At 39.2% G+C, this 13,264-nt stretch overlaps 1 protein-coding gene across 1 annotated transcript in view; it reads left to right on the top strand.

The window, feature by feature from the left end:
- elmod1 (ELMO/CED-12 domain containing 1) overlaps window positions 1-4,711 on the top strand; it is a 13,000-nt gene extending 8,289 nt beyond the window's left edge. The window contains exons 10-11 of the mRNA XM_008428611.2: window positions 306-439; window positions 1,241-4,711. Of these exons, the coding sequence (XP_008426833.1) occupies window positions 306-439; window positions 1,241-1,416 (310 nt within the window). The 3' untranslated portion in view covers window positions 1,417-4,711. The remainder of the gene's footprint in view (window positions 1-305; window positions 440-1,240) is intronic.
- Window positions 4,712-13,264: the final 8,553 nt, after the last annotated feature.

Raw genomic sequence — 13,264 nt, 5'->3', positions numbered from 1 at the left:
ACTCAAGTATAAGTAAAAAGTACAGCGTAGTAAAAATACTCCTAAAAGTACAGTTTTTCAAACAAGTTACTCAAGTAAATGTAACTGAGTAAATGTAACTAGTACTCAGCTCTGGTGGGGTGTGGATGCTTCTTAAAGGGACGGTGGGTTCAGGGAACCTGAAGGTTTGGGGAACAAACGGCTCAGCTGGACTGGAGTTCTGCTGCAGACTCTGCTCAGACAGAATATTCTGCTTRAAGTTTACTGGTMCAAACTTTAGGTTCTGATCCTGCGATCGTAGCTCACCGTCTGTTGTTTCCGTCCAGATATTCGTTCGCCATCGTGGGCATCAACATCACGGACCTGGCMTACTCGCTGCTGGTGAGCGGCGCCCTGAAGACCCACCTGTACAAYGTGGCGCCGGAGATGGCCGGCCTGCAGCACTTCCAGCAGATCTTCTGTGAGCTCACACAAAAAAACAACTCAACAACAAGAACAATCACATTTTAACAACTGGGAACAAAAACATTGAAGACCAAAACTGAAAAATGTAACAAAAAAGTTGTCATTTTGTTAGAAAAGTAMATTTTGGCTCATAATTGCCGTAATAATGTTAATTATCTGTTCAGTAATAAATAAAACTTCCYACAGCAGAGGGACAGAGGATGTAGGAGCTAGCATTACAGCATTAGATACTCAGTCTATTAAAAGCTTTTGTAAAGTTACACAATAAAAAATTAGCAGARATAAYTTGGGTTATTTAGTTTTTCAGAAGAGAAAAACAGAGGGGATCAATTCCAAAAGTCAAATTTTCACCAAGTTGTTAAGTTGGYTAGATAAATGTTTAGTTTGACCTAAATATTAAGCTTGCTAATAAAATCAAGCTAAATATTTAGCTTAACTAGATATTTAATAAATAAATATTTAAARCTAACTAAATATTGAGTTATCTTTCTAAATAAATATTTAGCTGCTAAATTTTAGCCTYAAATRAAATGCCTAGCTTGCTAGGACCATTAAGTATGGAGCTAAATGTTTAGTTAGGAAACTGACCTGAATATTTAGCTCTAAACCAAGCAATTAGCTTTGTGCTAATATTTAGTTTGAAGCTAAATAAATAGCCTCAAACTAAACATTTATCTTGATAATTAAATATTTAGTTTTGAAACATCTATCTATCTATCTATCTATCTATCTATCTATCTATCTATCTATCTATCTATCTATCTATCTATCTATCTATCTATCTATCTATCTATAGGTTACCTGATGCAGGAGTTCCAGCGGTTCTGGATTGAGGAGGATCCCAGTGACATAATGGAGTTCAACCGGGTCCGCTCCAAGTTCCACCGGCGGATCCTGCGGCAGCTGAAGAACCCAGACATGGCTCTGTGCCCCCACTTCTCCGCCTCCGACCTCCACCTGGTCAACCTGTGACCCCCCGAMCCCCAGGTGACCTCCAGCGGGCCGGCGAAGCGTCACGCTGACGGTTCCCCGACCCGCTGGAGGCGTTCCCCAGCTAGCATCATGGCGTCACTGCCAGCAGCTCACCGTCCCCGGCGCTCCGCCTGCTCCTGGTCGCCCTCAGGCCTCCACACCGTCTGCATGTCAGGCTGACACGTCTGTCCACATGAAAACTCACAGCAACACCAGAATCTGGGCCAGCAGGTGGCGATAATTGACTGARGAAGTTAAAATATCACACAGGAAGTTGATCCTGAGAGTTCAGTGGAGCCCCGCCTACTTTTAGTGTTCACACATTTTTCTGTGAGACGTAACTCCAAATAATTCATGGATTGTTTYGTACAATAAAATCCTCGTAAATTATCCTAAACAAAATGCAAATCAGAATTTATTTTCCTGGCTGCTGATTGGCTGAACCCCTCATAGGGSAGAGATAATGAAGACTAAATGTTAGCTTCAGCTGTATTGCTAACTTGGTTTTTACAGTGTGTATTAATCCATATTGAGGTACATCTGATGTGTGAACTGTTAGATTAGGCCGTTCTAAATGTTTAGAGCAGATCTGTGGTATTCACAGATATTTTCTGACGTCCTCTAACTGCGGGCCTCCACTGCAACTCATCATTCTCCCAAAATAATGAAACTCCTCTTTTATTTGAATTAGTGGCAGAGAAGGTGCAAGCGTTGCAATGCAAACTCCAAAACACACAAACAAAAAAAAAAAAAACAAATGTGACGGAGAAACACTGAAAACAAATAAGAAGTCCTCCAGACCACTAGGGGGAGTCTGGAGTTGGTAATGTTACCTACCTAATTCTACATAGCACACCTTTTCATTCTTCCTCCGTCTTTCACCTGGACATCCCGTCTTTCTTTGTGTGTTTCGCTGTTAGCTGAGCATTTGCTCCTTGTCTTTGGCCAAAAGCCTCAAGCCATTTCTCCCGCTGGCTTAGCATGTCTGTTTTGGTTGTATTTACCCAGAATGCTCTGTGCTATAGTCCACTTCCTGCTTTTGGAGTGGTCTCTGGCCCGCTTGGTGTTCTCATAAGTATTCAAACCAAACCAGAGTTCACTTTAACCAAACCMAGACCAAGGTTTGGAGGACCAGAGTTAGCTTAGCATTCACACCTCACCAACAGAACTGGACTTTAAACACAATAAAGAACTTTTTTAACCAAATAAATCCAGATCTTAGCCCAGATCTCTGCGGTCCATTTCAACAGAAATAAGTTTAGCAACAAAAAAGACTCAGTTAGCATGTGGACGAGAAGTTCAAACGCAGCAGAAAGTGTGGAAAGTATCTGTTAGGGTGGAGTTATCCTCRTGCTAAAGCCAGGTGCAGATACTATAATCTGGTTATTTCCCTGAATCARTTTGACCTTTCAGTCTCTTTGACCTTGGACCAGTTTGACCTTGAATCAGTTTGACCTTCCCGTCTCATTCACTGCCTCCGGCTGCAGCTCAGACCACCAGCATCAGGACGACCTTGGCGATTGTAGCYGTTTCTCTCCGTTTCATCGTTGCTTTAAGGAATCGTGTCGATTGTATCGCAGCCGTTTCACCTCAGACATGAACATTTTCATCATTTCATCTGTTGGGATGTTGCCGTTAGCGACACGCTTTGTGTTCAGATGTTTCTGACGTATTTAGAGGAAAAGCTCCTGGTGGTTTTATGAACTTAATGAGCTGCTTCACCTTGTACCTGTGTTATTGAAACTGCCATAGATTGTAATTTACATTTTCTGGACACTTGAACACGAGAGACGTCTTCTTGCCAAAAACACTCAGCAGCAGTTAGTTTGTAGCTCAATATTAAACACAAAACAAAACAAAACAAAAAATGCTAAATGGTGTTTAAATATTTCAATATGAAAGTTGAGTTACTTATAAATATTTCACATTTCAGAAGTTTTGCACATTTTCTTCTGTTCTGAATGTTTGAATCTGTTTCATTTCCTGAATGTTTCTATAGTTGTTTCAGCCAAAGCAATAATTTCCTTTGGTTTCCGTAAACGCGCCGCGCGTGCCTGCTTGTTTCGCTTTGTGGGTCGGAGCTGAAGGTCAGGCTGCTGCACACACACCAAGAGGTYAAAGGTTAAACAAACCTGTTCCAGTCATTGTCTCTCCGGTGTGCATATCTTCAGATAAGATATTTAAAAAACGTGTTTAAATTATCAAATTAGAATTTGTTAGAACTTAAACTAGTCAAACTGTCAAATCTACAATATTCCTTAATGCTTTATGCAAATACTAAACATTTAATCAGATGGATGTGAAGATATTAAAAGTACTTTTCGAATATTTAACAGAGATACAAAGGTCTATTAAGAGCAAAAAATAAAAACTTAAAATGTAAGGATAAGTTTAACTGGGTCACTTTTTTTTTACTTTATTTTGTTTATTTCCTCTGGAGGAATGTAGTTTTAACTGTAACCATGTAAATAAGATAAATCAGGACTTCAGAGTTAAAGTTTAATCATTTTTCAAAGTGATAGTTTGGACTAACTGGCGTGTGGTCATGTGGAGCTGTTTGCAGTCAGTATCTTACCTGTAGCAGATGGAAATGTTAGCTTGACTCGCCAGGTTTCTCCAAACTGAATCTGTTTAATTCTCCAGAAATTATAAAAAAAAAGAAAACTAAACGTTTAAATCTTTATACTTTCACTACTAAGTGTCAGAAACAACCAAAGATTGTTAAAAGTTTTAGTTTCTTATTTTAATTTCTCAACTTGATATTTTTGTGACCCTTCAGATTTGAGTTATTAATCTGAAACAATAAATGTGTTTTATTCAGACAAATGAGACGTAAATGTCCCGTTTACGGGCTCAGCAGCAGTTTGATTGTCTCAGCTCTCAGTTGCTCTAAGTTGCACGTTTCCTTTAAGGTTGTTGCTTTGCTTTAATATTCATCACCGCTGTGTGAAAATCCTTACAGAAGATAAAATGTACAGCATCAATGTTTACTGCCACTGCTGGTCGTTTGGGCCGAGTTGAAGCTTCTAGTCGGTGTTTAGCAGCCGCTGAATGTTTCTGATTTCACCTCGTCCTGCTGCTTTGCTTTGCTCTAAAATATTTTCATTTAATCTGGTAATCTGTGGTGTTCCACTGTAATCTAGATGAATTTAGGCTCCAGTATTCTGCTTTAATCTGCATGGATGTTTTCATTCTGTATGCTTCACTAAAGTACTGTAACGGTATTGTAACTGTGGATTTAATTTGTCTGTGGTGTACTTTTAGAAACATTAATAAAAATTAAATGTCAGTTAAATCTGGCTTGTTGTCTTATTGTTTCAGTTTTCTGTGATTAATATAATAATGTTGATTAAGTGTCAAAGTGGCAGTAGTAAGAAACTTTAGCATTTATTTAAGTGTTTGGTCATAAAAAAACAAACAAAGCTGCTCGTTATTTTTCTTAAATTAAGTCAGAATCTTGACGACGTAATTTAATCTACCAGGTAAAAKCAGTTTTCTGAGTTTTCTGTTGTATTTTTAATGTGATTTACCTTTTTGAATTTCAGTGACCAGCAGAGGGCAGCAAACACACACAGCTGAACATGGTTGAACTGTTGTGAATTAAATATTTAGTTTGGAACTCTTACATTAATAAATGTAGAAATAAAATGGTGAAGATATGACTTTGAGAAATTAACACACACCTTTTATTGTGTAACTTTACACACTTTTCACTTGTTTCCTGTAAAGTTTAGCGTCCTGATTTTAAGTTGCAGCTAGCTGGTACTAAACTCCGCAGTGAGATCCCACTTAGCTCCGTGCTGGGAGTTTTCCGGCCTGCGGTGCCGCAGAGAAGCGGTTCCGGTTTGTTTCGTGACTCCAGAGAGCCGCGCAGGCCGCACTGTCACGGTAGCGCAACGACATGAACGAAGCCGTGGATTAGCGGCAGACGAACTGAGTCAGTCAGAACCGCGGGGCAGAGCTCCAGTCCTCCGCTAAAGTCAGCGACTCCTCAGACTGTCGCAAACACGAAAATAGTGAGGAGAACAGCTCTGCGGGTTTTAGACCTTTCCGTGCTGACGGCTGGCCCAGGCCTTTTGGGGCCCCTATGACAACATGTCAGCAGCAGAATCTTCGTCATTCCTTAGTTACTCACCTGCATTAGCATCATTTGTAATTAGCTTAGATCATATCAGTGTTATCATGGCTGTTGACTTTAACAGAAGTTGCAAACATCCTGTTTTTACAGGTCAGGTTTAACAGTTTATCATGAACTATTCATGATAAACTGAACTAAAGAAGCTAAAGGTGTATGTTGAGCGAATAGAAGAGCCCAGAATCTGTCGCTGCTGTTGGATCGTCGTCATTGAGGAAGCGGGAACATCAGCGTTCTTCTTCAGAGAAAGTCTGACTCTAAATATGTCTCGGAGAGCGTCCTGACAATAAGACATCTGGTGGAGACGGCAGCTGATTCAGCTTTACTGACAGCCTGATAAATCGGAGGCGAACACAATTTCTTCCTTTTGCACTCTATGAAATGAGTCACCCCTCATTGAGCTCAGATATTTATTCATTGAGACAAGCAATTCACATGTCCGCCCACTGTATTCCCACTGGATATGTAAGTGACTTTTACAAGTCAGAATCCTCCATATGCATGATGGTGACCAACGCTCACACTTTATCACCTTGTATTTGAAAACTTTCTCCTTTTCTTTGGCCAAATCAAAATGTTTCAGCTGAAACTTCCCTAAATGAAAGCTTTGCTCAGAGCAGCTTTTTTCAGGGAGGGAAGCACATTAGTGGTGTGGAGTGCAGCCAGCTGAAACGCTTCACAGCGCTGCAGTTGTCACAAACACTTTAGGAGTTGGTGTTCAGATCCCAGACCAGTCCTGACTCTGATGGATTCCCGTCTCTCCAGTTTGAGACTGAGTGGACGGATAATGGATTGAACTCCAGATCAATCCGGATCCTTCACACCTTGAAGTTAACGAGCTAAAAACATGAAAAGCACAGGTAGTGTGTGTGTGTGTGTGTGTCTCCTGGGATGATTCCTGCAGCAATCTGAACGATTTCTGTTTGGTTAAAGCCAGAGTTTTAACAAACCCACACAACTGCAGCTTCTCCAAGAAGAACCTAAAATACTTTAATAACCTTCATATAAAAAGGTGAGACGTCACAATATTTACAGAAATTAAACTGATTTTTAATAGATTTTTTTTAGGGCTGGGACTTTAATGAGATAATTTTGTTGTAATAGCATTTCCTGAAATGCAATAATGACATATTACTTGACATAAAAAAGCCCTGAGAAGTTGAAAGGAGGCTTCATGAAGGCAGAGAAAAGAAAGTTAATCTCTTCCATCAGTCGTAAAGGATGGGGGTCTTATCCCCTACTCCAACATCTTTCTAACCAAACAACTACACAGAGGTTTAAAGAGGAAAAGCAAAGCAAATGAGGTGGATTAGCACTGTCTGCTAATTATATTTTACTGCTTGCTGGATGTTGAGCTGTTAGTGTACCATGACAGTCATGAGACCTTTATGCAGCAGTAGTCTTCAGTCAGAGGCCTATTCAGGTTGGTTGTAACACTGACTGCCACTGGAGACTCTTGGATGATCTGAGTTACAATGTCATTTAATTTCCTTTTGGGGTAAATAAGGGATTTTTCAAATGAATTGAATTCAAATCTAAAAGCTTTTTTCTGAACAAGCAAAGAAGAAATTGAGCCGTTTGACTTGCCGTAGTGATGCAGAGGTTGTTTACCTGAGGAAATAGGAACAAGTTTAATGGTAKGTTGGGAAACATTAGGATATGTTCAATGCTTTTCCACAGCGGAAGAGCTGGAGGTGGACGTTGTTTATTCCTCAGTCCAGGTTCTTAAAGAGACGGAGGGAATGAGAGCCGTCTTAAATCTGAGGAGGATTTCAGCTGAGATGCACAGAAAGCATCCAGACGGGTCAACGAGGGTTGGAGTATAAGAGGATTTGGCTCTGTCATCACCCTTTAAGTTGACACTGACAAGTTTCTGAAAAACAGTTTCTTCATCGCATACAGAGCATCATCATCATCGTTACCAGTCTGAAGGCATTTAGAGATCTCCTGGTTTTCTGGAGGAGCCGTTCCTGTTTCCCTCTGCTGGTTGATGGATCCATCATGGATCACTGGAACACTTGGATCCATGTTTGGACCAAACAGCAGCGACTCATGACAACAGCATCCATTCATTCAACATCTTCACTCAGTTCTTCCTCACCTTTCTGCAGTGAAGTCTCACCATGCTGTGTTAAACTGAGGGATTAATCAAGGGTGACTCAGCAGCTACCAGGGTTAGCTTTAGTAAATTCTGATCAAATCTGTAACGTGTTTCAGCTCATTCAGCACAGTCAGTGTTTCTAATACAGGTGTGATAAGCTAACAGGTCTGCGGTTCAAATCCGTCTTTTCTGGTTTTATGTCTGTCAGACAGTAAAATATGAGAGGAAGATGGAGACTAATGAGGGACCTTAGTGAATATTTACCTCAAAACTAAATATGGAGGTTTGAGCTACTTAGCTAGCTTCACCTTTAAAACTAAAACTAGTAAAAACTAAACTCTGAGCTAAACATTTAGCTTGCGAAACAATCAATCAGATTCAAACTAAATTTTTAGCTAACTAAATACTTAGCTTGGCAGCTAAACATTTAAATCAGAGCTAGCTAAATATTTAGGCTAAAACTAAATATTTTCAAACTAGTAAACTATTATTAGTTAGCAAACCTAACATATAGCTGGGTAGCTAAATATTTCAATCAAGCTACATATTTAGATTGTAAACTAAATATTTAGTGTGACACTAGCAGACTAATATTAGTTAGCCAGCCTAATATTTAACAAAATAATTAAATCAGAGCTAAATATTTAAATTGGAGGTAAATATAGTAATATTTAGATTTTTAACTAAATACTTTGTCTATTGACGAACTATTTATTTAAACTGTGACATTTATAAATGAATAACTTGATGAAAAATGACACCTATTTTTTTTCTCTGGTGAAATATTAAATAACACAAATTATTGCTGCTAATTTTTATTTATCGTATCTTTACAAATGGCTCTTCATATTTAACTTTCATTCTTTAGTGAACCAAACACCAAATATATTTACAGGAAATGCAGCTGTGGTTGTTTCCGCCGTATCTCCAGACGTCCATGTGAAGGTGCTGCTGGACAGAAAACCCTCAGCTCTACCTGCAGCCCGGTGAAATACTGCAGCACGGTGTCCAGGCGTCGGACACTTTGTCTTGTTTTCTATTGATTTAATCTGGCAGAGACACACACTGTCCAAACAGTAGAGTTTTCTGCTTTCCGCCTCTCTCCGCAGGATGCAGAGAGAGGCTCGTTTCCCAGGGAAAATCAATTCCATTCCTTCAGAGAGATCAATTTGTGGCAAGAAGCAGAGAAAATGCGCCGCTGGTTTCATATCTGCAGCTCTAATTATGTGAAATACATCAGGGCTGTATTATTGATCCATGGGAGACGGCTGCAGGCACAACTACGCCGTCACGTCGTACAGGCCCTGAACACAACACGGACGGATCAAACTGGGCCGTCAACACAACACCGCCTGCTTCAACCAGTCAAACTGAAATTTTAATTCACTTTGATTGGTTGGTGCAGAAATAAAAATTTCAGTTTGACCAAATTTAATTTTGGTACTGAAATTTAACAGGCTTAAATGAAATTTAATTAGAAATTTAAGCCCGTTTGGCTAGTACCGGCAATAAATATATTTTTTATATTTACATTTATAAATGTATTTATATTACCTGGATATTAACAAAGACACAGATGAACATTTCTCTGTTCATCCGGGAAATGGTGAACAGGGAGAGCCGGACTAAAACTACCTGGATGTCAGACAACATCTGGGTCTCATTATGCGTCTCTGTTTATGTCGTAGCCCAAATGAGTAACTTCATGTTTAAAAACAAGCCCAAAGAAACTGCAACCCGCGACTCATTCAATTTGCAACGACTTAAAAACAAACCCAAAGTCACTTATAATAATCGGACTTGACAGAAACTCAAAATAGTTCCTGATTGTCCAGCAACAAAATGCGCATCTCTCTCCTCCCTCCATTGTTTACGTTTGTCGCTGCTGACAAGTGTCAGCCCCAATGACTGTTTCACTCACGGTTTAGCCGAAATGCTTCCTGGGTAAAAATCAAAAGACAAACGCGACACAAGCGCCCCTCTCGCCCCACTCAACAGTTTCCAGCAGCTGATGCACGTAAGGGGCCCGGTAATTTTTTAGGTCCCTTATCCCTCCGCTAGTCCTAAAGCTTCCAGCTAGTGCAGTCCCAGTGAGCCACAGCCTCCATGTGTTAATACAAATTATGATTCATCGATCGGGATTTTTATTCCCAACACTTGGTAGCAGAGGACGGTTTTGTGTTGACACATGAGTGGATATTGGACTGGCCGTTCAGGCGCAGACGGAACAGTACTCTGGTGTAGGGCCCAYATGAAAGGTAATACACACCATTGTACTGTTTCTCAGGTCTGTATAAATTTCAGTTATCARCCGTTGTCTGTACTGTTTCCCAGGTTTGTCTGCTTGTCACTGAGTTGTCGTTCGTACTGCTTTTGACTGGTCTGTCTAAATGTTTCAAGTTGTTCATAGGAGTAAAGATAGTCAAAGGTTAAAGTTAAAAAAGTTGAGAGTTAAGAGTTTAAAAGTTAAGAGTTAAAGTAAAAAGGACGATGGCCTGCAGTGGGAGTTAGCCGTCCCCCGACTTTCCCCGGACGCGGGTAAGGGAAAGGCTAGCTTTTGTCGGTTTTATCCTCGGGGAGTACTGCCCTCGGAAAAGAACTGGATAGCCAATCTGAGACTTTGCTTGAGAAACGCAAGGAGTTGAGAGCGGTCCTTCATAGAAAAAAAAAGAAAAGAGATAAGATAAGAGAATAAGATAAAGGTCGATCGCGGTCTGATCTTCTAAAGTGTAATAAGTGAAGTAATAAGGGATAAAAGAGCTGAAAAGCGTGTATCCACAGACACACAGCTGACAGACAGCTGTGTGTCTGTCAGCTGTTTGTGCTTCTGCCTCTGAGCAGACGTTATGTGTTTAAATGTACTCTTTTCTGTTTATTGCAATGTGTTTTAAAACCATGGTCAACATTGGGAAATTATAATCTGTGGGAGGTTTTTGATTTTGTCTGCTGGGTTTGATTTCCTCGCCGCCGTGCGAGCAAAACTGCAAAAAAAAAACAAACAAAAAGATAAAGAGAGGTGATTTTTGAGCCTAAATTTTGAGCCTAAACATATTTAGGGTGAACTTGAAAATGAAAAATATGATCCAAAGTGGGGCATCGGGTCATAGATTGCACTTCGTGAGCAAATGGAAGCATTAATAGCTTATTTGGCAGAGCATGACGAATATCAAAATAAGGGAGAAAGAGAAAAACCAACAAAGGGATAGAATACCTGGTGCAGAAGAAAGGAGGCGACTTGTTAAACAGCCTTCAGGGTGATACTGGCTGGAAGGAATAAATGACACTAAGGGGAAACTGATTGAAACTAAACTAATGCTGCACAATTCACTATTTTCACTTGTGGTAAAATTAACTGTATGAAGGATGAATGAAATTACATAACAGGTAAAATTATAAAAAAAAATAAAGTGACATTTAATGGGTTGAAGTTTTTGAAACTCGGCTTAGCTGTAGACAGGTTTAGATTTAAACTTAATAAAACTCGAAAATTGAGGTTTATAGCAGACTTGAACTTCATCATGGACTAATCAATAGTTTTCTATTATTATCTTATCAAAGCAGGATTTCTTTTCATTTGAAACTTGGTCACCTTAAATGTCTAAAGAGGGAACAGAATTGGTAAATAAATATGAGTTTGTGTTTGATTCAAAGGGAGATTATGAAACAGCTCCAGATTAAATTATGGTTCATTACATTGGTTACAAAATATTCTTGTCTCAAAGACAATTAATGATTCTAAATCTGACGAGGTAGATTTAGAYGAGGTAGCACAGATCGTCAGAACACTTGATTTGTAGGCCTATTACATCACAGTGCTGCATGTATTCTTGTGATGATGCATCATAGGTTGTGATGTCACGTACTGCTTTGTTGTGTAATACGGGGGCGGGGTATTTATAACTCATGTTGGTAAAATTCTGCCACCTTCCAAGACATTTCTACAGGAGACACACTTTTACACAACAGTTATAGTTACAGTTATGGATTTTTTGAGAGGAGATTTGCGATATTTAGTTAGTAACACTGCTGTCCCTGCAATCGTGGAATACATTTTTAATATTCCGGAGGACGATTTTAATTCGTTGCACTTGAGTGAGAGTGTCACAGAGAGGACCAAAGACCTTTTACATCACCTGACAGANTTTGACCTTTCAGTCTCTTTGACCTTGGACCAGTTTGACCTTGAATCAGTTTGACCTTCCCGTCTCATTCACTGCCTCCGGCTGCAGCTCAGACCACCAGCATCAGGACGACCTTGGCGATTGTAGCYGTTTCTCTCCGTTTCATCGTTGCTTTAAGGAATCGTGTCGATTGTATCGCAGCCGTTTCACCTCAGACATGAACATTTTCATCATTTCATCTGTTGGGATGTTGCCGTTAGCGACACGCTTTGTGTTCAGATGTTTCTGACGTATTTAGAGGAAAAGCTCCTGGTGGTTTTATGAACTTAATGAGCTGCTTCACCTTGTACCTGTGTTATTGAAACTGCCATAGATTGTAATTTACATTTTCTGGACACTTGAACACGAGAGACGTCTTCTTGCCAAAAACACTCAGCAGCAGTTAGTTTGTAGCTCAATATTAAACACAAAACAAAACAAAACAAAAAATGCTAAATGGTGTTTAAATATTTCAATATGAAAGTTGAGTTACTTATAAATATTTCACATTTCAGAAGTTTTGCACATTTTCTTCTGTTCTGAATGTTTGAATCTGTTTCATTTCCTGAATGTTTCTATAGTTGTTTCAGCCAAAGCAATAATTTCCTTTGGTTTCCGTAAACGCGCCGCGCGTGCCTGCTTGTTTCGCTTTGTGGGTCGGAGCTGAAGGTCAGGCTGCTGCACACACACCAAGAGGTYAAAGGTTAAACAAACCTGTTCCAGTCATTGTCTCTCCGGTGTGCATATCTTCAGATAAGATATTTAAAAAACGTGTTTAAATTATCAAATTAGAATTTGTTAGAACTTAAACTAGTCAAACTGTCAAATCTACAATATTCCTTAATGCTTTATGCAAATACTAAACATTTAATCAGATGGATGTGAAGATATTAAAAGTACTTTTCGAATATTTAACAGAGATACAAAGGTCTATTAAGAGCAAAAAATAAAAACTTAAAATGTAAGGATAAGTTTAACTGGGTCACTTTTTTTTTACTTTATTTTGTTTATTTCCTCTGGAGGAATGTAGTTTTAACTGTAACCATGTAAATAAGATAAATCAGGACTTCAGAGTTAAAGTTTAATCATTTTTCAAAGTGATAGTTTGGACTAACTGGCGTGTGGTCATGTGGAGCTGTTTGCAGTCAGTATCTTACCTGTAGCAGATGGAAATGTTAGCTTGACTCGCCAGGTTTCTCCAAACTGAATCTGTTTAATTCTCCAGAAATTATAAAAAAAAAGAAAACTAAACGTTTAAATCTTTATACTTTCACTACTAAGTGTCAGAAACAACCAAAGATTGTTAAAAGTTTTAGTTTCTTATTTTAATTTCTCAACTTGATATTTTTGTGACCCTTCAGATTTGAGTTATTAATCTGAAACAATAAATGTGTTTTATTCAGACAAATGAGACGTAAATGTCCCGTTTACGGGCTCAGCAGCAGTTTGATT

This window comes from Poecilia reticulata, linkage group LG14 (assembly GCF_000633615.1).
Source record: "Poecilia reticulata strain Guanapo linkage group LG14, Guppy_female_1.0+MT, whole genome shotgun sequence".
NCBI lineage: Eukaryota > Metazoa > Chordata > Actinopteri > Cyprinodontiformes > Poeciliidae > Poecilia > Poecilia reticulata.
This window is presented reverse-complemented; position numbering and strand designations above follow the sequence as displayed.